This window comes from Oenanthe melanoleuca, chromosome 6 (assembly GCF_029582105.1).
Source record: "Oenanthe melanoleuca isolate GR-GAL-2019-014 chromosome 6, OMel1.0, whole genome shotgun sequence".
In the NCBI taxonomy this organism is placed as follows: domain Eukaryota; kingdom Metazoa; phylum Chordata; class Aves; order Passeriformes; family Muscicapidae; genus Oenanthe; species Oenanthe melanoleuca.
In genome coordinates, this window is record NC_079340.1 from 27247127 (window position 1) to 27273796 (window position 26670).

At 48.6% G+C, this 26670-nt stretch overlaps 1 protein-coding gene across 3 annotated transcripts in view; it reads right to left on the reverse strand.

The window, feature by feature from the left end:
• Nucleotides 1-21834, reverse strand: part of AFAP1L2 (actin filament associated protein 1 like 2) — a 65024-nt gene extending 43190 nt beyond the window's left edge. For 2 of the 3 annotated variants that reach the window (XM_056494472.1, XM_056494471.1), the window contains exon 1: nucleotides 21726-21834. In XM_056494472.1, the coding sequence (XP_056350447.1) occupies nucleotides 21726-21741 (16 nt within the window). In that variant the 5' untranslated portion in view covers nucleotides 21742-21834. The remainder of the gene's footprint in view (nucleotides 1-21725) is intronic. The other variant, XM_056494473.1, reaches the window with a different exon arrangement.
• Nucleotides 21835-26670: the final 4836 nt, after the last annotated feature.

A 26670-nucleotide genomic window follows, 5' to 3' on the forward strand; every position in this document is an offset into this window, starting at 1 on the left:
GTAACCTTGGGAAAATCATCAGCTTTTAATTACAAATCTGGGGGAACATCGGATATTGGTGTTTGTACTGCCACGTTACATCTTGGCTCTGGCTAAGGCTTCCCTTGGCTCCCAAGGTGCTGGAAGACAAACATGTATTTTCTTTTCATTTCAAGATAGCTGAAAGTCACAGCCTAAGCAGTGATGAGAGCTGTATGTGATTAGGAATAAATTAATACAACATTCTTAAACAAACAAACAGAAATCCCCTGGCCTCAAATCCCCAACCAGGACCCCGAGGAGCCACAGAAATGCAGCAGTGGTGGAAACCACTGGGCCAGCAAGCTTGAGTCAATAGCTGGTGCTCCACAGCAGAGTGGATCCACAGGCAGCACCTATGAAACAGCCAACAGGGCACAGGGTCTGCATTTTGGGGTCTCAGCACAGACATTTCTGGTCTCAGCACAGCACAATGTGCAGGCTGATTTTGTCACAAGGCACGATGCAGACTGACTGCTTTGAGCTCAGGCAGATTTAGGTGACAGCCAGTTAGCCAGCCCATTTTACCAGCAAGGTGACCAGCAGGGATCCCTTGGCCTGAGCACCCACAGTCACACTCACAGCACTGAAGAAGCCCTGTCCTTTATTCACTTCCCATTTCCTGCCCATTTGTTTCAGCTGTTCTCACAGTGTGTGTGGGATGTATGGAGAGGCAAGGAGCAGTCCCTCCCCCTGTGCTTCCCCCTACACTCTCTACCTCTGCATCACACAGCATCAGGATCATGACCTGTCCCACCCTGCTCCTCCCAGGAAGGGGGAAGATTTGCAAACACAGTCCTTCTGTTGAAAAGCAGCTTTTCCAGAGAAAGCATGGACAGATTAAAAGCACCCGCAAGCAAGGCTGGACATGCAGAAAAAAAAAAAAAATCAATCCAACTGTGCAGGGGGAACTGCCTCCCCTGGGTAAATGGCATCCCCAGGCAACTTTGCTCATTAAGAGGAGATCAGCTGCCACAGCAGGTGGAGGAAGGAGACCCAGCACAATAAAGCAAACCTCCCTGTTCTGATTTTGTTATTCCAGGATGAAAGGGGATGGAAGAGGCTGAAAAACAACCACTTAACCCTGAGCACAGAACCAGGCTGAGCTCAGAATCAGGCTGAGCTCAGCCCCCCTGCACCACAGCAAAGACCACTCCACTCCAAAGTGCCCCCAGGAGCCCCCTGGTGCTCCCTCTTGCTTGGCCTCATGCAAGTGAGATCAGCCACCCTGCTGCTGGCTGCAGCCAAGGCAAGAACCAGCCAGAATGGCCAGAACTGCACAGGCACCCTTGGGTGCTGCAGGGTGAGTGCAACCAGCCAGCTCAGCTTGGCTGTGAGCACCACAAACCCAAAGCTCTTCCCCTGTGCAAGCCTTTCCCCATGCTGCTGTTTCTGCCCTGAATTCACGTGTGAGGTTTCGTAAAAAAGCAAATTAGCCCAGCAGTTTGATGCCTCATCAATGGTTTCCTTGAACCAGCTCCTGCTGATCACAGCCAAAATCTGCTGATCTGGCCAATAACCAAGCCTGAGGACAGGAAGGGGGCGTGGGGGGACCCCTCCACCACTGGCCTCTCCCCAGGGGCTGCACAGTGCTGCAGCCTGTCTGATGTATGAATACAGCCAGGGCCAGATGACTCAGCCCTGCTTCCCCTCAGGATTTACAGCCAGGACACGGGCAGGGGTGCAGGGGAAGGTGCAGGGAGTGGTTTTACACCATGTGAAAACAATGTCATTTGTTTTGCTGGGCACACTCACACCCTCCAGCAGAAGCCAAGCTGAGCACGGATCACCCTCCACGAGTGGCTGTGCAAGGCCTGCAAGGTGCACCCTGCACAAAGCTACAGCACCATGGCTCCAGCCCCTCCAGCAGCTTTCCACCAGCACAGATGTGGGTGTCAAAGACACTGATTCCATATACTGTAATTTAAAACAAAACTCATCTCTTCAGTTGAAAAAAAAAAGAATCGTCCTGAAGATTTACTTTCCTTCTCCTCCTGAAAAAAAATCAGAGATTACCAGGCCTTTGGCTAAGAACTGCTTTGCTGGAGGATGGAAAGCTTGACAGTGGTCACACTTAAGGAGTAACAGATGTTCCTTTCCACTAGAAGTCCTTCCTTCTCTCCAGCGTGTGTAGGAGACCTCATGTGCCAGATCCTCTGGTGAGGAGCATCCCAGGGACACTTCCAGACCTATGAAAGCAGAGGGCAGCCAAGGAGGATCCACATGGCAAACACTGTGCTTGGCTGGACTGGAGGCAACCTGGCCAGCAGCTCTGCCCACATCAACCACAGCTGGCCAGGGGTGGGAGCTCACCTTTTGTTCACAGCACAGGAATGGGAAACAGCAGCTTGGGAGGCCTGGGAAGTGACTGACCTGCCAAGAGACACTTCATGCTGAACCAACCAAATAAATAAAGAGAGTGGTTTTCCCCCAGCCAAGCAGAACTGCTAATGAAACCACCTTTCTGCATGACACATTTAGCAGTGCCTCGAGAAAAGCAGGGAGGCAGTAAATCCATTAGCACAGAAAAGCCTCATCTTCCAGCCCTGACAGCACACTGCCAACACTCATCTGCAGAATAGCTTTAGAGACACAAATTCACAGATATCTGGAGTGTTTCAAAAGCAGATCCAGCAGAGTGGGATGGCAGTTTATCCATGCAGCTGTGCCATGTGTTACAGGAACTCAGGCCCTGCTCCAAGCAGCTAAAACTCCTTGACTGACACAGATTGTGCCACTGTGGAGAGGCACTGGAGGATGGCTTGTGCCACATTTGTTTAAAAATTCCTCCTCTGTTACTGAGGGTGCATCAAACAGCAGCATGTGTTAGGACTGGACTAATGTGTGCTCCCAGATTAACAAATCCTGCCCTGAGGCTGTTGTCCTGCTGCCATGAGGGCACACTGCTGGCTCCTGCCCATCTTGGTGCCCACCAGGAGGCTTTTTGCCATTCCAGCTGCTTGGCCCAGCATGTTATCCCTGGGCTGATCCCTTCTCAAGGCAGGACTTTGCCCTCCTTTCTGGAACTCCAGGAGATCCCTGCTGGCTCATTCCTCCAGGCTAGCGAGGCCCTTCCTAACAGCAGCACAACCATCTGGTGCATCAGCCACTCCTAGTTTGGTGTTTTCTACAAAACATCCCCTCCAACCAGGTCATTAATGCAGGTGGAGAATGACTGGCTTCCAGCTGGATTTTGTGTCTGCAGTCACAATCCACTGAGCAAGGCAGCTCAGCCAGTTTTTGCCTCACCTCACCATCTACTTCTTGGGCTTGTACTTCACCAGTCTGCTAGGAGGATGTTACAGGAAAGTGTTGAAATAAAGTCAGTAAACACCCACTGCTCTCTCTTCATTTACCAAGCTTGTTGTTGGAGTTTTACACACATCAAGACTGTGACACAATAAGGTGTAATAAATAAAGCCAACAATTTCCCAAGCTGTCTACTCATCAAAACCCAAACATAATCAGTAAGGTGTGTTTGGGGTTATTTAGAGTGAGCAACATCGTGCATCTGTGGGTTGTTTCTGCTTCAGGATGAAAACACAGAGATAAGAATGCCCATATATCATCAGACAGACAGAATCTGGTTCCCTCACCTGTATTTCTAGATGCTGCCTTAAACCAAACAACAGATGCCATAGACAGATACTGTGCAGGCTCATTTTAATCAGCATTCACCTGCATTCAGTTTACAGCAGGAACACTGGCACTGTGTCAAGTTACATCACACCATTTTGGCAGCATCTGAATGCCTCAGACCTTCTCTCTTGGCCTTCCTTTCCATGGGCTTAGAAGAACATCTTGTTCAGAAGATTTGTATAGTGTATACAAAAATCATACAAACAGGTTGATGCTTCTTTGTTAAAGTCTCAGGCTCTTGGCCTCTTGCCTGAGCTTCATCCCAAGAGAACAATTCACTCCACATTAAAGAAGCCTTGATTTGAGTTTCACTGATGGACAGGGTTGCTACAAGCAGACTGTATTCCAGTCAGAGGAAGTCAGCTTGGAGAACTCTTGCTATTCTGACAGCCCCACAATCTTTATCCCACTGTGAGAGCCACACACGAGCAGCTCCTGTGACAAATCAGAGCAGCCTTGGACCTTCTGTCCTGATGTGCAGGCAGGACTCACAGAATGGCTGAGCACAGCCTCCAACCATTCCCCCAGGCAAGGGCCCTTCCTGCACTCCCCAAAGGCAGGAGTTCAGGTAGAACACAAACACAACCTTTTTTCTTCTTCAGCCCCAAAATTTAGTCTATTCTTTACTTATCTGCTAGCCCACCCCCTAGGATCATAACATCCCAGTCTGGGCACACATTTGAGCTGGACAGGACCTTCCCCATGGCTGAGAACCCCCACTGCATCCTAAGCCAGGAAATAACCAGTTTTCCATCCAGAAACAAGCTTTAAGACTGGGGAAACAAAATCCTTGCTTTACAGCAGTCAAACTAGTTCATAGAAAACTTTCTCTGTGTTGTGGGTGGGAAGAGAGCTGAAAAAAAGCAAATCAGAATAGTTTACTCAGGGAAACACAGAAATTGCATTTTCTAGACAAAGTCATTTTGACAGAGATCTTCTGTTTGTCTTTCCTGGTTTAACCCAGACTGATAAATCTAGGGTCTAGTTTCCTTGAAGTCAGTGAGAGACTTTCATCAATATTCTGAGAATTTGGTTTTCAGACAGAAATAACACAGATTATGTTTACAATCAGTCCAAAAATGTAATTGAAGAAGCACTTTTTCAGGTTGAAAATTGTATTTCCAACACAGACATTAACATCATGAGGGCCTTGGAGGGCTTGGACAGCTTCAGCTGACAGGCAGTGCACAAGAGGTCCTGTGGAAACAGGGACAGTAAATTCCCCAGAATGAGTTTATTTGCTGGCAAAGGCAGCACAATTCCCTTCTGATTTATTTCTACACTGAAAAAGACATTCAACAGCTTCCCAGAATTAAGACATTTTCACCCCTCAGTCCAAAAAGGGCTTAGAGCTACTTATGCCCAGTTACTGTACATTTCCACAACAGTCTGCAGCCTTGGCAGGCTTCTCCACCAGCTGGTGAGCCTCAAGTCCACCATCATGTGAGGAATAAAATATTTTTCCTCCCAAATTTCTGAGCAGCTGTTTCTCAGGAAAGACACTGGCCACTTCCAATGAACCTGCAAAGCTGCTGGGCAGCAAATAGACAAATTGCTCTCAAAACCAGGGGTGTCTTCAACTCTCTAATGTAATTTTAGGAGGGATTATTCCATTTCACAGACAATATTTCTCAAGTTAAGACAAGCAAGCCTTCTAGAAATGTAAAAGAAATGTCTAAGAAACTGTCTGCTCTCTTCACGTCATAGTCCCCTCTGTATCTTTTCAATAAATTCACTTTGGGAAACATCAAGGTTATTTCACAGACCCATCAACCTTCCAAACAAGGAACCCACAGAGCTACTGAGATCCATGTGGGCTCTGTCCTTTTCCTTTTCCCTGCCTTTGGTCACAGTGCTTCAGCCCTTCCTTGCACTTAGTGGTGTCCCCCACGAGCTGACAACGAGCCACATCAATTCTCATTCAGGGGAAGATAAATGCAGCAACAAAAGGATTTGGGTTTTGGTTTTTTTGTGGGTGTTTTCTCCCCCATCTTGGCCAGATGAATCAGCTCAGAGGGTGGTGTGACTGCCAGAGCCAGCACAGAGCAGCCAGCAGCAGTGCCAGGCTGGGAAGAGCAGGGCTGCTGCTCCCTTCCAGCGCTTCAGAGGAGTTTGGCAACTCAGGTCCTCCACTCTGGTGACCCACTTAGAAACTCACTCGCTTCAACCTGCCCTTCAGGCTCTCCCACTGGACTGGAAACTCTCAAGGTCAGACTCTCCCACCACTTTTTATCTCATTACTCTCCCACCTCTGGCATCTCTTAATTTGAAACCACCCACACACTCAGTTCATGTGACAGCCCCATCCACTAACGTTCACCAGCTGACATTTTCCCTGTTGACTCGGAGGCATGTTTTTATACACAGTAACACTCCAGAACATCAAACCTATTTCAGGTAGGGAAAAGCCTCTAGTGAAGCCCATTGCTTCCCAGCAGGTCTCTTCTAGTTAATATCTGCCTGATGCTCATCACTCAAACACACCTTCAGTAAGTCCCAGTGCAGAGTCCTGATCACTGCCACGTGTCCAGGGGTATTCAGAGCACTTCTCACTAAACCCTTACATCCCCTGTCCTCCCCATTATCCTCACTTACAAGCCAGAAAACAAAGCCATCAAAACCCAACCAAGCAACCATAAAAGCATCCCCACAAAACCACCACACTCAGAACCTCCCCAGAACTTCCTCCTGCTCTCAAAGCAGCAGTGAGGATGCTCGGCTGGGTTCTCAGGAGCAGCAAAGTGCCTGACAGCAGTGGCCAAAGGAGGACTGCTAATCCAGGCAGGGTTATTCCAGGAGGGAGGCTCTCTGGCTCTCTCTCACACCCAGGACCTGCACTGCTGTCCCTCCTTCCCAACCAGAGCATGTTCATGGCAAGGAGCAGGTTCTGCTGCTCCCTGCACAGCTGCCAGGCTAATGATGGCTCATTTTCAGGGACAAGCTCCAGGCTCAGCTGCTGCTGCTGCCAAGCCCTGTCACAACAGAACATCAAGCACAGGACCTGCCAGGTGTTTTGGCTGCCTGCCCTCCTCCAGCAGCCTTTCTTCTGCCTGCATCCCTTCCCCACCACATGCTGCATCTCCCAGGATCTCATCATGCCAAAGGATGGTCAGGAGGGTCTCTGGGCAGTTTTGCAATGCTATCAGTGTCCAACCCTCCAGGAGTGCCCTGTCCTGGGCACAGGGACAGTCCTCTCTCCTCCTGCCAGGTACAGCCCCTCCCAGTCCAAGGCTGCAAGGCCACTGTGGGTCAGCCTAGAGGGATAGACAGGTACCCTGCAGTGCAAAAGGTTCAGACAGATGGAAAAAATAAGGATAAGTTTCACCCTGATCAACCAGTGTGAGGTTGTGCATCCCAGGGTCCTACTGTTTGCCACCTCATACAGATCTTCTGCCTTCAGACCCCAAATGAATTTCAGGTTAGTGGAAAGCTTATTTACTTCTGCTGGGTTTGGATCAGGCCCTTCCTAGGTAAAAAAACCCCACCAGCTAATGGGCATGTGACACACATGGAGCTCACACTCCTATTAGCAGGCCTCTCTGAGACAACACAATTTTCCACCCATGCATTAAGCCAGTCCAATACTGACATCAACTCATTTCCATTGATCCTCATTACATAACAGTGACTTAATTCTCCACAGAATTGAATTTTCCATATGTTTGGATCTTTTGCAGTTGCTACATGACTTCCTTGTTCCCTGTTGAATTTATAATTTATTATCTCTTTGTCCTATGCTTAAAAAGCATGGCCTTTGCTACAAGCAGAAATTCCTACAGATTTTTTGGCTTTTTTGTTTCCTGATATGTTTATCACATCAATTTCCTTCCACCTAAGAGACCTCAATGACCATACTGCAGTATGGACACCCCTATAGTTCAAGGATTACCACCAATTCTGGTGTGAAGTTACATTCTGTTATAACATAAAGATTAGCTAATAATCATTATGGCACCCAAGTCTTTAGGTACATTTAATGTTACTTATAATTCATAAACATCAGTTTTATGAGATCTGAATGTTGTCCAAAACCCCAGCTGATTGTAAAGGTTATGGTTTTATGGCTGTAGATGAAAATTCTCACTGCATGTGTTCCACCCAACAGAGAGGAATCTCTGTAAAACTATCAGAGTCCCTCAGCAGCTTCACTGAGAAAACACCCAGTCACACCTCTGGTTCAGTCCATTTCCTGGAGGACTGGAGCCCACGTTTCCAGCCTCTTTGAGAACATATACATCTCCAGTGCCACTCACAAGGAAATGTTTCTCCTTTAACATTCATGTGATGCCACTTGGTAAGCCATTAATTTTCACCATCTTCTTTTACAGCAAAGGCAGTTCTGTGCACTCAAGACAGAAGTAAACTGGAACAAGGGAACATCAAAACCACATTTTAAACTATTCTATTGAAAAGACTGGGATTTAGGGGAGAGACAATCTAAGGGAAGGAACCCTGAGTTGAAGAAGTCTTTTCTGTGGCAGGAGAGCCACTGCCCACAGTAAGACTATTAAAATATAAAATGAACCATCTGCTCCTTCACAGAAAGGAACTCCTTCTGCCTCTGCACCCTTTGAAAATGGGTGTTAGTTCCTGGAAATGCATCAGCAAAACAAATCATCATAATGGTATGTGCAACAGGAAGTTGGGAAGGAAGAGAAGGATGTGATGACATCTGGGAACTCTCAGCCCTCTCTCCTGCAGGATGGACAGCAGGTGCCATCTCCCTCCCACACAGCCCAGGATGAAAGCACCTGTAACCCTGTTCCTTTCTCCCTGAGAAGGGGCACAGTCCTTCAGCCCTGCTCCACACCTGCCAGAGCACCCTCTGCAAGCACAGCCTCTGCTCTCACTCTCACACCAGCTTGACAAATTGCATGGTGACATGACAGTGGGACCCAGGGCCAGGACAGCTCTGATTTGGTGACAGCATGGAGTGTGGGTAGCTGCATCCTCAGCACATCTCCTGGTGCAGACACACTGTCTGCAGCTCTCACACCACACCACTGGCTGCTCTCTGGCATCGGTGAAAATGGCTTTTTGTTTGCCATGCCAAGCAAGGAAATTATTTGATTCTTCCATTATATACACCCAATCTGAGTATATTATATATACATCACACCCATATGAGTAACAGGACCTTCCAGATCATAGAATAATCCTTATAAAAATTGAAGCAAGTCACCTCACTGGAAATAGTTTGCATTTAAATAGGGAGAACACCAGAAGATGCACCCTCTCCGGACCATGGGATGAACCAGGTGACCTAAAGGATCTTTTCTCTCTCTAGGAGGAGGTATGGCACCTCCAAACCTGCACAGCTTGGGCCATCTAATCAGACTCCTATTTTGTAACAAATTCTGTGACCAGGGTACAAGTCAGACCAGGTGAGTCCTGGTCCCAGGCATCACTGAAGGACCTGCACATCTTCAGCATCCCAAGTGAGCCCACTTGAGAGAGCTTTGCTACCCAAAAGAGACTGGCTCCCTGCCCCAGCACCCTGCTCCCATCACTGTCCAGACTGTGAAGTCAAGCCAGCAGAATAATTAATCTTGTGAAAAGTAAAGAATTGTCTGCTGGTGAGAAGGGAAACTAATGCCAGAGATAGTGCAGGTGAGGAGGTGGGATCATGACACTGAGGGGAAATACTCCTCAGCCTCAGCTGAAACAAACTGTTAGTAGCAGGATACTTCACAAGGCAACTGTGCCAAAAAGCCCCCATCACCTCCTGCATGCAGCCACCAAAAAGAACCCAGAAACATTCTTCAGGTAGAGATCCATTTGTTCTTAGCCTACACAGGACAGTGGCACAGAACAAAATGAAGGTCAGGGGCTGGATGTGGAATAAAGCTGCAGAAATAATGAGCACCAGTGACACTTTGCTTTCACACTGGGGGCTGCCAGCAGCCTGTTTGTGGAGCCAGATGTGTTTCACCACGTCCCCAGGGCACTGGCCACACCACAGGGCTCTCACTCCACGCGTGTGTGCAGCAGCGCAGAGACCCAGCCACGCTCCAGCTGTGCTTGTTTGGCCAGCTGCAGTGCCACAAAACACAGCTGCATTGATCAGGTCACCTGGCTGCAGATGAAAGCAGCTCAGTAGCAGGAATCTGGCCATCCCTGCTCTGTGCAGCTGGAGCCAGCCCAGTGACCGGGCGCCTGCTGACCCAGGGTGCTGTGACAGGGGACAGAGGGGATGATGCATCAGGCAGGGTGAAGAGAGGCAGCACAGATGGATTGTGGAGCCTGACTTGAGGCCAGGAGATCCCAGTTTTCACCCTGGCCCCACCTCTGGCTTGAGTTTCACTGCAGGAAGTCTTTCCCCTTCCTGCTTTGTCCACATTGCTCGTTATTCCTATCTCAGTAGGAATTATTTTACCCCACCCCCAGTCCTTTCTGACTAGAGGAAAACTCTTGGCAACCAATATCAGAAATGTTTTCTTTCTCTCTTCAGAAAACACTCCACACTTCATTTCAGATGTTTATGGGTTTCATTTTCACATAATATATGCTATGACTGACGTGTCAAAGCCATCATAGCCTAAATCTTCAGGTTTTATTTCTAAAAGTACTATAAAGAATTGCTCCCTGCTATTGACTGAGTCATCTCCTCTAGATCAAAGCCTATCCTGCTCAAACTGAAACAAAACAGTTTGGTATTTGACTCTTTCATCTAGAAGCCAGTTCTGTCTGTGCTGAGCAGCAACTCCCTTTCCATATTCAAAATGGAACATTTCCCTTCCTTCTGTCAGTATGATGGCAGAGCAAACCTGCATATTTGTGAATAACCAACAAAAAGCAAATGCATGAATGAGGAAATTGTACAATCAACGGGTGAAAGAAAATTGGAAATTCCATCCCAGAATCTGGGATAAGCACGCATTCCCAGGAGAACCATTTCATCAGAAGCTGGAAAGGCTTCAGCCTGCAGGATCAGAGGTGAAGCTGTCCTTGCTGAAGCGTCCACAGATGATTTGGCTGCATTTTCATAAAGCAGCGTGGCAGAATTTCCTCATCTTTCATGGTCCAAATAACTAACACAGTCCAGATCCTGGTCTGCAGCAAGGGTCAGCCACATCAGTGCTATTAGCACCTGGAATTCTGAGCATGTCTGCTTGGCTAAGGAGTTGTTAGCTCTACATCCCTCCTTTACCACAAATCAGCTTTAATTATATTAAATTCAAAGGCATCTTTATCAATTGCACCAGAAATACAGTTAGGTAACATAGCAGTAAAAATTGGTAAAACTTGCAGACAATCCAGTGTAAATCTTAGACCCAGTTTGATCTTTGTGGTCAGCCCACTGACTATGCTGGAATAACACCAGGAATTAATTTGGCCCTTCCTACCTCATCAAAATGTGGGCCAACAGACATGCATGTTTATCAGGAAAAACAAGAACATATGCTGGAAACAGAGCATTTCCAACAAAAACCTCAATTCAGCATGGGAACAAAAGCAGACTGCAAAGGTCTTGTAGCTAATCAGGAGTGTCAGAATGAGATACTCTGATCAGGGCTAAATGTTAGAAAAATACCTTAAAGAAAGTATTAGAGCATCATCCAGACCTACACATCTTTTAATGCAGAACCAAGCAGCCAAAGGTGTAAGAATGCGTGACCTGGAAGTGGCAGTCACCAGTCCATGGCTCTTATCCTGGTTTTGGGGCAATGCCAGTTTCAAAGGGACAGCCAACAGCCTACATTAACTGCAAGGATGGTCCATGTTATCCTGCACAGCCCTAACAGGACACCCTACTCATGATCTTCAGTCCCTCTCACACAGTACCATTCTTTGTGCTCAGCCCATCTGTGTTCCTGTCAGGCCCCTTGGCTTTGGCATTCCTGTGAGAGCTGTAGCTGACCATCACAAGAATAAAAGACTGACCATAGCTGAAATGGTATCAGCAGCAAATGGAAAAAAAAAAAAAAAAAAAAGCCCAAAACTCCAGCATATAAGCTTAGGGGATGCCATTATTTAGGCCAAAGAATTGAAGGAAGGCTGACGTAGCCAATCCAAAGAAACACGAATGTGAAATCCTGTGCTGTTCACACAGATTTCCAGCCAGAGTCAAGCCTTGCCTCTGGGTGCTGCCCCTGCAATTCAGGCCATGCTCTGGCTGGGCTGGACTCAGCAGGGGTCAAATGTCTGAATGAACCTGGCTTCCCCTCCTACAGCACTCCAGGCTTTTCAACCTCAGCATCACCCAGAGCTTGCTGCCCCTATTTCTAAGTAGTGTAATAAAACTGTCACTGCTCTTTTGGTTTAAGAGCTCCAGTGAACTATCAGAATTAAAAATAAATCATTCTGTTTCGGGGAATGCAGAGCCTCCTGGGTCTAGAAAGCATTTGTTTCTCCTCTCAGCCAGACGTGGGAATTCAGCCTTTAGCATAAAGTATGGGAATTTTGATTGCCATTTCCCCCACTCTGCCAACTCCCACTTCAATTTCCAGAAATAGATCTCTTCTACGCTTTAGAGAGCATCTGTTTGAGCAACCTGATAGGAAAACTACACTCACAGAAGTTAACTAGTGCAGGATGCCAACAGCCACAGGCTTCAAGCATCTGCATCCTTGCCCAGGTCTGCTCTGCTCCACACACTGCCAGTTTAACTGGCTCAGTATAACCAGTGCAACCCATACAAAGAGCATCCATCAGTATTTTGGCACATACTGGTAATTAAAGCAAGAGCCCACTGAGCTGAGAGTGTGACAAGCTACCATGATCCCAGTGCTCAGATGACTGACCACATCAGCAGTGTCTCCAGAGCTGTGGATCACAGTCAGAGACAGAATTACAGTTCAATATCCCAGAAATCAAGAGTATATGTTGGCATAATTGGTACACTTTGTGATTGATTTACTGGTGAATTTTCCTAGAACCAGACTTGGAGTTCACATGGAATCAAACATAAGCCAAACCACACTTGGAGCATTGATAATTTTCTGACACGCTTTAATCAGTTACAGGGTCTGCACAGAACAGCATTAGGGCAGCCAGCTCCAAACAAGTCACTAATTCCTTTCAACACCTGGAACACAACCTAGTTTTCAAGAAGTATCATCTCATGAGGGGCACAATTTCAAAGCTCTAGCTATAGCAAATTAACCTGATATGACATGTGAGCAATTAGATAATATCATCAGCTAGCACTGCTCATTAGAGAAAGGCAAGAGGCTGTGCATGGCTATGTGTGTGTATCCTGCAACATGCCTAGTAGAGAGAAAATGGAATAAAGTTGAAGCAGTAATGAAAACCTGTGTTTATATAAAATAATACCAGGCTTAACTCAAGAATAAATCATTTACAAGTGTTGCTTAGCTAAATAGTTTGGTAGCTGACTTCCATTGAAACAACACAGGCATTTGCTAGCAGAAACTGATTATATTATTAACTCCTTAGTGTTCTGACTACTTATGTTACAGAATCCAGTAAACCCTGATGAGAAGCATCATGAGAAGTTTAGTGCTCATGCCTTCCTACAGCTTTCTCACAGCCTGGCTGGAGGAGGTATTGCTGGGTGAACTGGTGGGTGAAGGGTGAGGAAGCTGCTCTGCAGACAGGACTGACTTATTCCAGAGGTCACTGGCTCACCAGCAATTACATTCAGCTCTGACACCACTGCTCAGAGGAGCAAGACACAAATAAGTGTGGAGCACAAATACTGGTATGGGAGAAAACCAAAAGCACCCAAAACTGTCAGACACACATTTCACTGGTGACTGCACAGCTCTGGGGCACTTGTGACCATCTTCCCACGAGACAGGTGAGGTTGCTGAACTCCAAAAGCACCTGCAGGCCCAGCACAGGCTACACCTAGAGCCCCAGGCACCAAGAGCAACGAGCCCCAGACGAGGTAAACAACCCACACAGACTGAAAAAATCCAGGAGGAAAAGCACGTAGCCACCGTGCTGCCCAGCAGATTGCAGAGCCCTGCAGCAGTGGGTGGTGAAGCCAGAGCCCACCAGTGTGGGCAGAGCCCACCAGTGCCCAGTGTGCCCCAGGCTGGGGGAGGAGGGCTCCTGACCACCTGCCTGCCTTTGCCTGGCACCTCCACCCAGACCTAGTTTATACAACTTCACACACAGCTCATGCCCTGGCAAAAGGGATGCACCCCTGTGCATGTGTTCTGAATTCCCAACCTGGCTGGGGTTGGGTGACATGAAAGCACATCCCATCCCTCTGCCCAGGTAGCCACAGCAAGGAAAGGACAACTCAGCTTCTTTGCTAACTAGGCTCAACTCCTCTGAGTGTTCTCCTTTATCACATTCAGCTATCCTTTAGCAGATGTGGAACTGCACATTACAATCTTAGCTCTCTTCCTGATGCTGTATTCCCCAGAGCCATGGAGAAGTCTGAAAAGCATGACAATTAAAAGAGCAGACATTCCCACCATTCAAGACTACGTGGCACGTTTTTAGAGACTGCAGTAGAACACAAAAATCCTTGAGGGTGCTGGATTTATACAAAGGAGACAGGACATGCTCCCCAGCCAAGCAGCCTGGATGAAGCTGCTGATGGGATGGATGGAGCAGACAGCCTCCAGCTGCCACAGGCTACTGCACAAGCCTGGGCTGGCCACATCTCCACTTTTAAAGTCACCCCCAACTTCCAGACTTGTGACAATTTGCTACCACAAGTCTTGGCCTCCCAGCTGCTGCAACCATGTACCTGTTACCAGCAGGCACCAGAAAGTCTCAGCATTCTCCTGATTTCAGCTCATTCACAGCGGGACCATCAGAAGTCAGAGCAGTTTGGCACTGGGACTGTCTGAACAAATACATGGGCTCCTTCCAGAAATGACAAACTGACAGTGCTACTGGAAGGCTGTGGGCTTGCAGCTGGCTTGGTTGCATTCCTCAGCAGAAGAAAGCCCCAGATTTCACACACACTTGTGGAGGACTTTCAGCAAAAGCCACTTGTGGCATCACGTTGTGCAACTCAGGTTCTCTGCGAGCCAGCTCTGTCTTCCCAGCCTTAATAGTTGTCATTCTCTGCAGTGACAAATAGCAATGATGAGATCTGCAGAGTGGCTTTGGATCAGAGATCTCTCTGCAGATACTTTATCTCATCTCACAGGAGCTGCACACACTTCCCCTCAGCACCTGCCTGGGCTGGCTGCCCCAGAACACACAGACAGGGATCTCCTCCTTGCTTGTTCCCCATCTCACTCAGTCCAAGAGGAAAGGGCTCGAGCCACAGCTTGAGCATGAACTGTAAGAATCTCCTGGCTCAGACCCACCTCTTTCTAAGCACTGCTGCCCAAGTCTTATGCAAACTTCTTCAAAAGCATCCCAACTGCTTTAGCTGCCCACCTCTACACCCCAAACTCAGTGCCAGCTCTGGAAACTCTCATTAATTATTTGCAAGATTGGGAATCTAAAGATATTTTTTTAAAGATTCAGTCTCCTACAACACAAAAGGAAGTAAAAAAAATGCCATGTGCATCACACCAGTGCTGGGGGTAGCTACTGCTACTGGTTCTCTCTGTTGGAGATTCCTACACTCAGGAATTAGAAGCCCACAGGCTAAACTGCCAGCTAAGACTTGTGAATCCCTATTTCCCAGGCTTTTTCTAAGCTTTGTGCTATACTTTTATCCTAAGCAGATCCAAAGTGTAAAAAAGAAAAACATCAGAAAATCTTTATGCAACACAGTCCACCCAAGGAGGGGAAATACTTTCATTAAATTGCAAGTGGCCAAGTCTGTATGTTACGCGGGAGTTTCAGTCTGATCCCATAATTCTGAGATATTTACTTCCAGACAGAGCTGTTTACAACCAAAGACAATGTTGCCATGCTCCAAACCATCCTCAGGCTTGCTTTCTATGGAATTTTGCCCATGGAGAGAACAACAGGTCAGTGGAGGGGCAGAGGGGAAATGTATTTTCATAAGTCCTGGCCCTTGTCCTTTGAACTTCAGACCAACCCAGCGCATTTCTGGGTGGCTGCAGCCCTGGCTGTTCCCAAACCTGGAGTGAGGAGCTGGGTTTGGAGCCCTGCTCAAGGGGCCACCCTCAGCAACTCCTGTTTGTTTTGGAGGCTTTTCCCTCCTGAAGCTCTGCTCCCTGGATTCTAATAAATTTAGTAATTTTTTTTTTTTTTTTTTAAATAAGAACGGTGGGTACCAGGACATTGGTAGCTTCCTACTGAGCACTTCTGAGCAGATTTTTTGTTTGTGAACTTCTACAGTCATTCCTCCAGTTCACACAAGGTTTTTAGCCATGCACTGTAGCACACAGCAAGAAGTTCCCAAATTTAACCCCTCTTCTTTGCAGGGCAGCATAGCTCTTACAATGGAAATGCCTTCTCTCAGCTACTGCCAGGGAATTTGCCAGTTCTTCTTCCCAATCCACCACCAACCCAGCAGCTCCAGCCCAGAAAGTGCTGTATGAACACCAGCAGTTCCTTGGAACAAGGCCATGTCAGACATATCTCTGACCCACAGAGCTGTGCTCACAGGCTGCAGCACAGACTGGACCAGTCTGTCTTGTCTGTTGACCCAAAAGAAAAGCACAAATGACTCAACTTCCAAGATGAAGTAAACAATAATATGCAGGTCATCAAACTGGCTGTGTGACTGTAGGATCCCAATTCCCCTGTTGGGTCTGGATGTGCTTCAGCCAGACAGCTTCAAAGAGGAACACCTATGCCCTGGGTGCACATGCTCTGCATCCCCTTTGATGACAGGTGCACCTCTTATTTTTGGCTCCCCAAAACGTCCCCTTCAGCCCAGGGCTCTCTGGTTGCCATGGCCTGAAGATGCACTTACATGCATTACATGAATCCTGCCTTTCCAGAGGGTACAGCAAATTAGAGTTTACACAGACTTCTCAAAAGAGCAGCATCCCTAATTTCCCTTGATCTAGGGAGGATGGTTGCAAGGACAGTGTTGACCATTGGTGAAGGAACTTAGGATTCAGGTCCTGAATTTGCCAGGAAATCTTAAGGGATTCAGTCAAGTCACTAAATCATCCATTTGTACTGTATGTTGAGATGGAAACACTGAGGAACAAGCATGCAGCTGAGCAGGTGTCCAGAATTCAGATTTTAAAGCCTGTGTTGCTTTGGTGCACAGCCTGGTGACTGAGCTGCCCAGTTCCCTGCTTGCCCCCAGCCCACCATTGCTGGGAGCTGAAAGAGCCATGCCCAGCATAAAGCAGTACAAGCATTTTTGCATAGACACTCCCTGTGTTCCTGGCTGTGGGCGCTCAATGAAAGCCATCAGTGAGAGCCCAGGAACAATAAACTCATTCAGGCAGTGTGCAGTCCCCAGCAGGCACACAGAGCCAGCCTGGAGCAGAGGTGAAGGTGTGGGGAGGAAGGGGAACGAGGCTTGCTTACACACAAAGGTAAAGAAGGGCTCATGCCCTGTCCAGAGCATTCCAAAAGCAGATGCCCAAAGGCTCAGAGCTTGTGAGCTAGCTTTTATCCTCTTTTTTTTGGTTTTTTTTTTTTTTCTTTCTTTTAGGAAGAAAGCTTCTCTCCTGGCTTTAGGAGCAGGGCTCTTGGCAATTTTGGTAGTGACACAGATGGGGCACAGACCCCAGAGCAGCAGGGCTGCCCTGCCCTTCACTGCATGGATCCCTGCCCTTACTCCCAAGGGATGGAGCCAGCCCCAGGGATAGTTCTGGGGGTAGCAAAAGGAGCACCCCAAACCTGGCAGCTACAGGCACACCTCCCAAGGCCATCACTGCTCCTGAAATGGGGCTGAAGCCAGCATCCCTACAGCCCATCTGCAGTGAGCCTGTCCTGGTGTGGAGAGCACTGGAGAGCCTTGTGTGCATGTAATACAGCTCAGAGCACCACAACGTGCCTGTTTAAACAAGAAATGCAGCTGTGCTAGAAGAGACAGAAGTACTATACTGGCACAGGTGGGATGGCTTGGAAGGGTGGGCATGGCAGATGTTTGAGACAGACTGTGGCTTCAGTCACAGAAAAAAGGTTCCATGTCCTCAAGCCCTGCAGAGTAAATAACTCTGCACTCCTGCTGCCTATTCCCCAACAGAGCCCATTTCATTCTCCAAAATCAACCAGGGTCCCTCTCACATAAGTGAGAGTTTCTGTGTATGACATGCATGACACTAATTCTCATCTGCATTTAAGAGAAGGCTCAGCCCAGCAGCTGAAAGTTGTACTGGATTTGGCACAGAGCAGTATATTGCCCTGCTTTCTCCAGCTGCCACACCAAGACAATGAGTTAAACACAACAGCTGTGGGGACAATTAGCTGAGGAGAAACCATATTTATCTGCAGAGAGCCCAGATCTTGGTCATATGGATCAATCCATTTCCAGCTCTGATTAACAACAGTTTATAAAGCACCTCAGATTGTTACCAGAGCTCATGTCTCCACTTTTCAGTCTAACCCCAAGCACATCCCTTTGTATGTGCAAGAACACGTGGAAAAGAACACATGCCCCCCCAGTCCTAAACAGTTAAAACACATTAACTTAGCAAGCAAACACTTCTTTCTACCAAGTCACTACTTTACTCCTTATCAACACCAACCTGTTGGTTTCTGTTAAGAAGACAAGCTCTCCTTCATGGGCAAACAATGTTCATCTCCTTGGGGGAGCACTGCAAACACTTCCAAGGACCCTCTGACAAGGAATGTGAAGCTTGAATCTTTGCTCAGCAGAGATAGTAAAACATGAATGCCAAACACTTCTCTTTGAAGAACTGGGCTGGAAGTTGCTCTGATTTCCATTACAGATCTCTAACACATTTAAAATACAGCAATAATCTTACAAAACTCTCCAGGCTCACGTGATTTGACATTTTAGACAATGAGCATAGATGACTGCAGTGACAAGGGTGTCAGTCTGAGAGGACTTGACAGAGATGGTGGGTAAGTGAAGGTGTCACCAACACGTTCCTCATCAGTAACAGTGCCTCAGCACCCCTTCCCCTCCCAGGGTCTGCAGGTGGTTGGTCACAGACCAGCCAGCCATGTCTGACAGGCGTGGTAAGGAGCAGGCAAGAAGCCATAATGCCCCTAGAAAAGGAGCACGAGTTGGGACAGTTGCCATCTTCAAAGGCAAAACACATGGGAAGGGAGTGAGAGCACTCACAGGAAATAGAGGAGGAGCAAGAGACCAGCAGCTCTGTCCTTGTCACTATTTGGCTGTGGGTAGTGACCCACCCAAGGTCACACCTGCTCTCTGCAGTGTCCCTCTTGTCCCCTTGGGCTGCTGGGTCTGCTGCTCTTTATGCATCACACACACTCCCTAATCACAGGGAGAAGGTGCCTTTTTAAACAGCATCTTCACCAACAGCAGACACTCTTTAGGGCAGCCTGGCAGAAAAAAAAACCCCAACCCTCATGCACTTCAAGATTATCCTTCAGAGCTTCAATAGCCTAAGAGGAGTCAAGAGGCAGTGTCCTCCTGTGCAGCTGCAGCCTCATTTGTAGTGGCTGGGAAAGGAAACCGATTCCCAGGAGAGTTTCACAATCTCTGCTTCACTTCCCACCATGCAAGTCCAACAGCCCGAGCTCTTCCCACTCCATCGGTGCCACCCTGCCAGCCCCAGCCTCCCCTCCCACCCGGCTCTGCAGCTCCACCCAACCGGATTCCTGTGACTGCTTCACCTGCCATGGAAAGAGACACTTGCATGTGCCACCTCAGTCTGGGTTATTGCACATCCCTGCCCCTGCTTAAACGAAAGATGCTGCTGTTTGCTGATGCTTACAAACTTAATTTCATAAGTAGTAGGATAGATCTTGTAGTCAAATTCATTTTCCCAGAACACCAATTCATTGCTCAAGAGCCCTCTTTGAGTCCATCCACCTCTATCATTACAGAATATCCCTGCACAAGCACTCTGCTTGGGAAGGATAAAGACGTCCCTTAGCAAGGCATCAAGTTATCCCCACCAGAACAGGCACATATCCCCCGTGCTTATTAATAACAAGACAATTTTACACCCTCTCCACCTGCTCCTCAGGGCTCCCAACTCCCACATGCTCTCCTCCAGCCCAGCCCTTCCCCCACACCTCCCCAGCTCCAGGTGAGTCCTGTCACCCCCACCCTGGGGACACCTCCCACACACTGACCCAGCTGTGCCTCAACACCAGCCCTGCTCCCACACCCAGCACCAACGCAAAAAAGCACTGCCAGGGCTCTGCCATCAGTCCTGCTCGCTATTTATTCATCACACATGTGCAGAACATCTTCCTGCTCCCAGGGAGCACTCTGCATATTTAAAAAGACAATATACAAAACACAGCTGAATCTTAATGAATCTACTGCTTTGCTACTGGAACTGAATGGAATCGTGCAGACCCTGCCAGGATGGGGAAAAAAACAACTAACCAACTACACAATATTTGACTTGTAATATAATCCTTAAGATCGTTTTTGCAGTGTGCTATTATTGTGCTTATCAGGCCTGTAAAGCACCAGTTGTAAGGAGGAAAAGGATCAAAATGCAACAAGCAGCACAGTGCCAGCCCTGTCAGAATGCTAAAGTATTGCACAGTGAAAAAATCACACAGTCCTGGCAAAAGTTAACTTCACACAATATGATACCTCAACATTTTAAGCCCCCATCAAAGCAGGATTGGGAAACGAGCTATTAGCTCAAATGCATCTACTGAGGTCTAAGCAAACCTTTCTGGTTTGACAGTAATAAGTACAAAAGGGTCTGACAGAAATACATTTGTTTAGCACCAAGTTCCCACTCAGATGCCCGAGTTCCACGAGGAGGACAGCAGTTACAAGGAGAGTCCCATTTCCTCTCAACAGGTAAAATTTAGCGGAGTTACTCCGTGCTACACGAGTGATGGATCCGCCTCCTCCAGGGGAGGTTTTCACACACCAGCAGCAGCAGAAATCACAGAGCAGCCGCACACACCCGAGTGCTCCGTGCTCGGGCACCTCATCCCACCTCCTCCCCTTCAGCTGGCGAGGAGAAATCATGTTTGAGAAGCGTCCAGGAGCGCCCAGAGCAGCGCGGAGCCGAGATGTGCCGGTCTCGGTGTCCGTGACCGAGCAGCATCGCACAGGAAGCGCCAGAGCCATTGATCGGGGGGAAATAAATGGGCTGTGGGTGACAGCCAGCCCGGATGAGACCTGCCAGGGAGAAAGCTGGGAGCTGCTCACCGAGCCTCTCCTAACCACCAGAACATTTGCGTTTAGAAAACAGGACGCTCAGCGCCGTGCCTGTCCAGCCGGGGAGGGTGGGGAGCCCACGCAGATGGGCGGCTCGGGACGGAACACGGAGAAATCAGTGTCGGACAACTGAGCGGCTGCACAAAACCCAACAAGACGCTGCTTTGAAATGCCAAAAAACGGTCCCGATCTCTGGGTCGGGTAAAACGTGAAATTTTCCCAGATATCCCTCCTTCTCCTTCCCTTCCTGTCCGGGGCAGGTACGCAGGGACTTCACATCCCCGGGTGGGACCTGCCCTCTGTCCCACATCCCCGGGTGGGACGTTCCCCATGCTCCCCACACCCGGCCCCACTCGCGGAAACCGCTTCCCCTCCATCCCCGGGCTGACCCCGGCCCCACTCGCGGGGACCCCGATCCCTGGCCCCACTCGCGGGGATCACCTCCCTGGAGCCAGTTCCCGTCCCCACTCGCGGGGATCACCTCCCGGGAGCCAGTTCCCGTCCCCATTATCCGCCCGCCTTCTCCTCCGCGGCAGCAGCGGGACCCCCGCCCTCCCCGCCCGCTCCCACTCGCGGGACAGCCCCAACCTCCCGTTCGCAGGAACTGGGCTCGCAGGGACCCCCTTCCCCGCCGCTGATCCCTCTCCCACTCTCGGGACCATCGCCTCGGGAGCTGCCCCCGCATCCCACCGCCGCTTTCCCACGAGGGGAGACAGCGGGTCTGTCACCCTCCAAAAACCGTCACCCCCCAAAAATCGCCGTGCCAGCGGGTCTGTCACCCTCCAAAAACCGTCACCCCCCAAAAATCGCCGTGCCAGCGGGTCTGTCACCCCCAAAAACCATCACCCCCCAAAGACCGTCACCCCCAGACGGCCGCCCCGCGGGTCCCCATTCCCCCCGGCGGTCCGCAGCCAGGCTGGCCCGGGACACGGCCACGCGTGTCGCCCCGCTCCCTCACCTTTGTACTTCTCCATGGCGCCGGCGGGCACGGCGCAGGCAGCGCGGGGCTCCGGGAGCGGCGCTGCCCGCAGCGGGCTCGGCTCCGCTCGGTCCGGCAGCGCCCCGCCCGCACCGCCCCGCCCCGAGCGCGCTGCCGGGATCGGCCCGGCCGCCGCGGGACTGCCCTGCCCTGCCCTGCCCTGCCTGGGGCTGCCAGCGCCCGAGCGACCCTCCCTGCCTGCTGATCCCTCGGGGAATCCCGGGCAGGAGGGCAGCGGCGCTGAGCGAGCGGGGAGCGGCTCCGGGGGATGCTCGGGGGTGCCCCGTGTTTGGGATGGTGAGCCTGGCTCTGCCACGTTCGGAAAAAAGCCCTGGTTATCCCGAGTGTGGCCCCGGTGCTGCCAGAGACCCGCCTCCTCCCGGCTCTGGAAAGGCTGCAAAGTTGGGTTCTCCCTCCACCCCGGGGTAGCTGTATCCCGGAGCCACTGAATTTGCAATCTGCTTTCCAGTGATTTCATTAAAGCTTCCCTATAGGACCCGGCTCCTGGACTGAGCCAGTCTCATGTCCGAAGTGCACAAATAGTAGCACGTGAAGAAGTGGGCATCCAGTCTGACCTCAATACGAGGCACAGGTGACAATCTGTCCTCAGGCTAAAGTTCTGGAGACACTGAAGGAATTTAATGTGTGTATCAATAATAAAAACATTGAGAGTAAAAAAAACGGCAAAGTCTATGAGGGTTATAGGGGGAATTTTCTCTTCAAAACAGACACTGGTGTGGGGATAAGGGCGCTGTAGCTGCCTATTACAGGGCATTTATAGCAAGAGGTGAGGCTGAGTGCCTGACCTGGGTGTGCAGCTCCACCGTTCCTGTGGAAAAGTACTCAACCATTACCTAGAAAATGAACTGCTCTTCTTGGAACCTGTTAGATAAAGTCAACAGAAGGCTCACCTGTATTTCCCAGGTTTTGGACCTGCCAGCCCATAAGCCATTGACATCCATGGTCCAAGGTAGCCTGGAAAATGTCACTGCTGTTTGTGTAGAAAAAACCCCAAGCCTCCATCATATGGCCCTCCTTACATTTTCTGAAAATAGCCATAAGAGGTTCTCTTGGCTCACATGGAAAGCAAGCAGCCAGGCTGGATGGAAGAGCACTGTCCTGACACTCCTTGGGTCCCTGTGTGCCCCTCCTGTCCCCACCCTCCCAGGCAGTGCTTGGCAGGGGTGACACCTCTCAGAGGATCTCTGTGGGACCAGAAGGTGACCTGTGCCACATGGGAACTCTCCATACAGGAACAAGGTTGGATAAAGAGTTATTGCCACCCTAGGAAGATGAGGCTGGAGCATCTCTCACCTCTTGCCAGTGCATACCCACCACACACAGAGACAGGCAAGCCAAGTGCCTGAACCATCAAATCCAGCAAGCAGATAGCAATAACTGGAGAAAAATAAATAAATATGCTTGCCATGAAGGAATACTTCTCTTTGAGCTCTTCCTAGCTGCTTCTTGGCTATAGGTTTCAAAATCTAGCAGGGTTGGTCTTGGTCTTGCAAACCTTTGAGGTGTGCCTCTATCTTGAAGCAGGTGAGCAGGCATTCTGAACTAAGCAAGGCTAATTAAGGATAATACCAGTTACACAAACTAATTAAAGATGATTTGAAAGATCAAAACATCAGATACCTGTGATTCCTGTCTTGAGGACCCAGAGCCTTTACCTTCCTTCCCCTCCCATGATAAGGATGCTCTGGAATTCCAGGACTGCTGGTTAGGCCCATGGCAATTGCTGGACAAGTGACAATGAGACAAATAGTAATGCCAGAGGAATACAAGTTCTTCCTGTTTGCCCCCTTCCTCCTGCAGTAGGAAGTACCTAAAATACTTTGGGGTGTTCTTTTTCAAATAGGCTGTTGTGTTCTGGAGCTTAATAAAATTGGAAAATACTCAGACTCTGCTTAGAATGGGGAATTAATGTTCCCACTGTTGGTGCTGAAATCTTGATGTTTTACCACTGTGCTCAAGTAGAGCAAACACTTGCAAACTGGTTTTGCTGGTGGAGGTTCTTGAAGCCAATAAAATAACAGGCATCTACCTGTACCCATGTATTCCTTGCCTTTTTTCTTCTTATTATTAGTGATGCTTATTAATGATGATGATTATTATCATTAATGATGACTCAAGTGTGAAAAGCCTGGAGGGCCAAGCTCATCTTGTTTTAATTCCTTTTTTATGTAGCTGACATCCTGTCCTTCAGTGCAGAGTTCATACTATAGATGACATGTTTTAATCCCTTTTCCCCTGCATATTCATGCTGTATTGATAGGCAGTCTGGCTGCTAATGAAACTGGCACTTTTAGCTAAAGTTTTCCTGTACCATGCTGTGGCTTTCAGCTGATGCCATTCTGCTTCTCTGGACTTATTGCCTTCAAGCTCTTTTGCTTCCTGTGAAACAGAGCAGGAATGAAGAATAAATTTAGAAACCTAAATTAACTCTGTGAACAATTACAATTATTTGCTAAATACCTTGTGTAGTAGCATGATGCTGATCCTCTTTTCTTCACTTGCCATGATAAACACTTTTCTTTATTCCATAAGTAGACTAAGCAGGGGTACATAGTTTCATTAATATTGTTGATTATTATTATTGATTGTTACACCTATCTTTTGCATCAGCAAAGTCTTTAATGTCCATATTTGTCTAAATCTTTGCTATGACTTTCTTCTCTTTGCGTGCATTCATTTTGCTTTTTCCCTGGTTTAAGCATGACTCAAAGTGTGGTGAAAGCCAGAGGGAGCCCTGCCATGAGAACCTGTGTGCAGGTGCCCCCAATGACTTCAGGGGAGTTGTGCTTGATGGAACTGTCAGGAAGAACCACACCTGACCCTGACAGTGCAGAGCTCCTCTCTGGGTATCTTCTCCCAGACATTGCTCATTCCAGTTGCAGCAGTGGTCAGACTTCTTCCTTTCTTCAAGGAACATATTCCATCTGGCAAAACAAAAGGTAGGAATTTCCTCCACACTTGAAGTGTGTATGTTGTTTCATGAGGCTTTTCTTTCTCTCTTCCCCACACACTTATCAATGCTGTAAAAACCTAGTTCAGGAGTTTACTCAACAAGACCAAGTTCAGTCAGAGGTAGGGTTAACTTGGTTTTGTTAAACTCCTGAAAGATGGGAAGTTGTGTCAAATACTCCAGTTCTACAGGGATCTGGAGGACAGATGGAGGAATAAGATGGCTTGGCAGACTGAGGTTAGCAGGAAGATCTCAGATCAGTGGTGTCCTGAGGACTTGTGTCCTCTTTCCTTCCAAATATCACTTTGGATATCTATTTAGTTAAGGGTGTAGTAGTGGACAGTTGTGGTCAAGCAGACATAAAACCTTTTCAGAGAGATTTGAGCAGAGGTGGTTTTTGTGGCAGACCTGAGCTGAGATTAAAGCTGACAAAATGCCAAGAAATTAGGAAGCCAAAGCATTCTTCTCTTTGGAGTCCCTGCAATACTGGGCTGTAATGCTGCTGATAATCTGAGGTGGGAGAATTAATTTTGTCCATTTGTGGATATCTCTGAACAGCAGCAAAGCCTGTGGACCTACAGACAGCTGAGCCAGCAATACAACACTGCTGTCTCTGACAGGGAGAAGTCTCTGTCCTCCCTCTGCTTCTGGCCAAATTGTCTCTCTCTTCCTAGTGTCATTTTCACAGTTATTGGACCAATTTCCATGCTGAAATGACAGAAAACCAAACTGGCATATTCTTGTCCCACCTGGGGAGGATGAGTTGGGTTGCAGCAGAGCCAGGCAGGATTGGGACAGTACCAGGTAAATGGCAAGCACCTGCAGCTGGATGGAAGGAGGAGACCCCTGAGCAGCTGGGAACACACAGCTGGGACTAGACAAGAGCAATCATCAGTCACAGCTCAGCTGTCTCTTTAAAAGTCCCCCCACTCTTCCTTTTAGGTGGGAGTACTGGCAGGAGTTCAGGATGTTTATGGAGCTTCCATCAATGTCTTTGAACCCTGATCTGCTGAATCCTGCTGGTTTTCCAGGCTTTCTGATTTAAGGGATGAAGGGAGTAGTTGGTTTTGGGAGTTTGAGTGGAGTTCTCTGCTTATTCCCTAAGGGAGTCTAAACAGCTGGACTGTGCCAGCTGTCCTGATTCATGTGATCAAACACTCTGCATCCCCTGCTGAAAGTCTGAGCCACCCAGGCCCTGGGAACATGATTTTCTGTGAGGGGCTGTGATAAGTGGCACTGCCATGTGGCTGAGTGCCACATGTTAAAGATCCTGGGCTACCCAGCCAGGAGCATGAGCAGCAATCTTTCCCCAGAAGTAACCCCAAAGGGTGCCTTACCACAGACCAGACTGGTTCTTTGGTTCCAGGAAGGCACTGGCAGCCTGCCAGGGCTCAGCCAGTGAAAAAAGGGCCAGAAGAAACAGAGAGGCAGATGGGTCACTAGGACAGCATGGTTGTGCCAAGCAAAGCTGCTCGCTTAAATTCTCTGTTGGGGAGCATGAATCCTTCACCTTGGATGAATTGCAAGTATGGGTGCCTCTTTTGAGGTCTTTTTGCTTCCCTGTGAGGCATTTCATGACTCCAGCCATAAAAGAGGTGACCAAATTCTCCCCCATCTGAAGCTGGCCTTAGACCACTGTTGCTCCACTGAGTTCTGTCCAGCCATTTCTGACTGTCACCAATGAAAGGCAAGACAATCAACCCTAACACAAACAAAACCAGAGCTGTTTAGCTGCTCAGCTATACAAAAGCTTCATCACTGATACATTCCAGCAATGTTTTGGATTCTCTCAGACATTAACTGTTTCAAAAGAGCATGGCTGGGAAGAGGGGGCTGGAGGGAGGGGGGAATTCCCATTAAGGACAGCAGGACCAGATGTCTTTTTGATGAGCTTCTCTTGGCTTCCCATTCTTTGACATTTCCTTTTCAGTTGTTAAGTCCAAACTGCTTGTA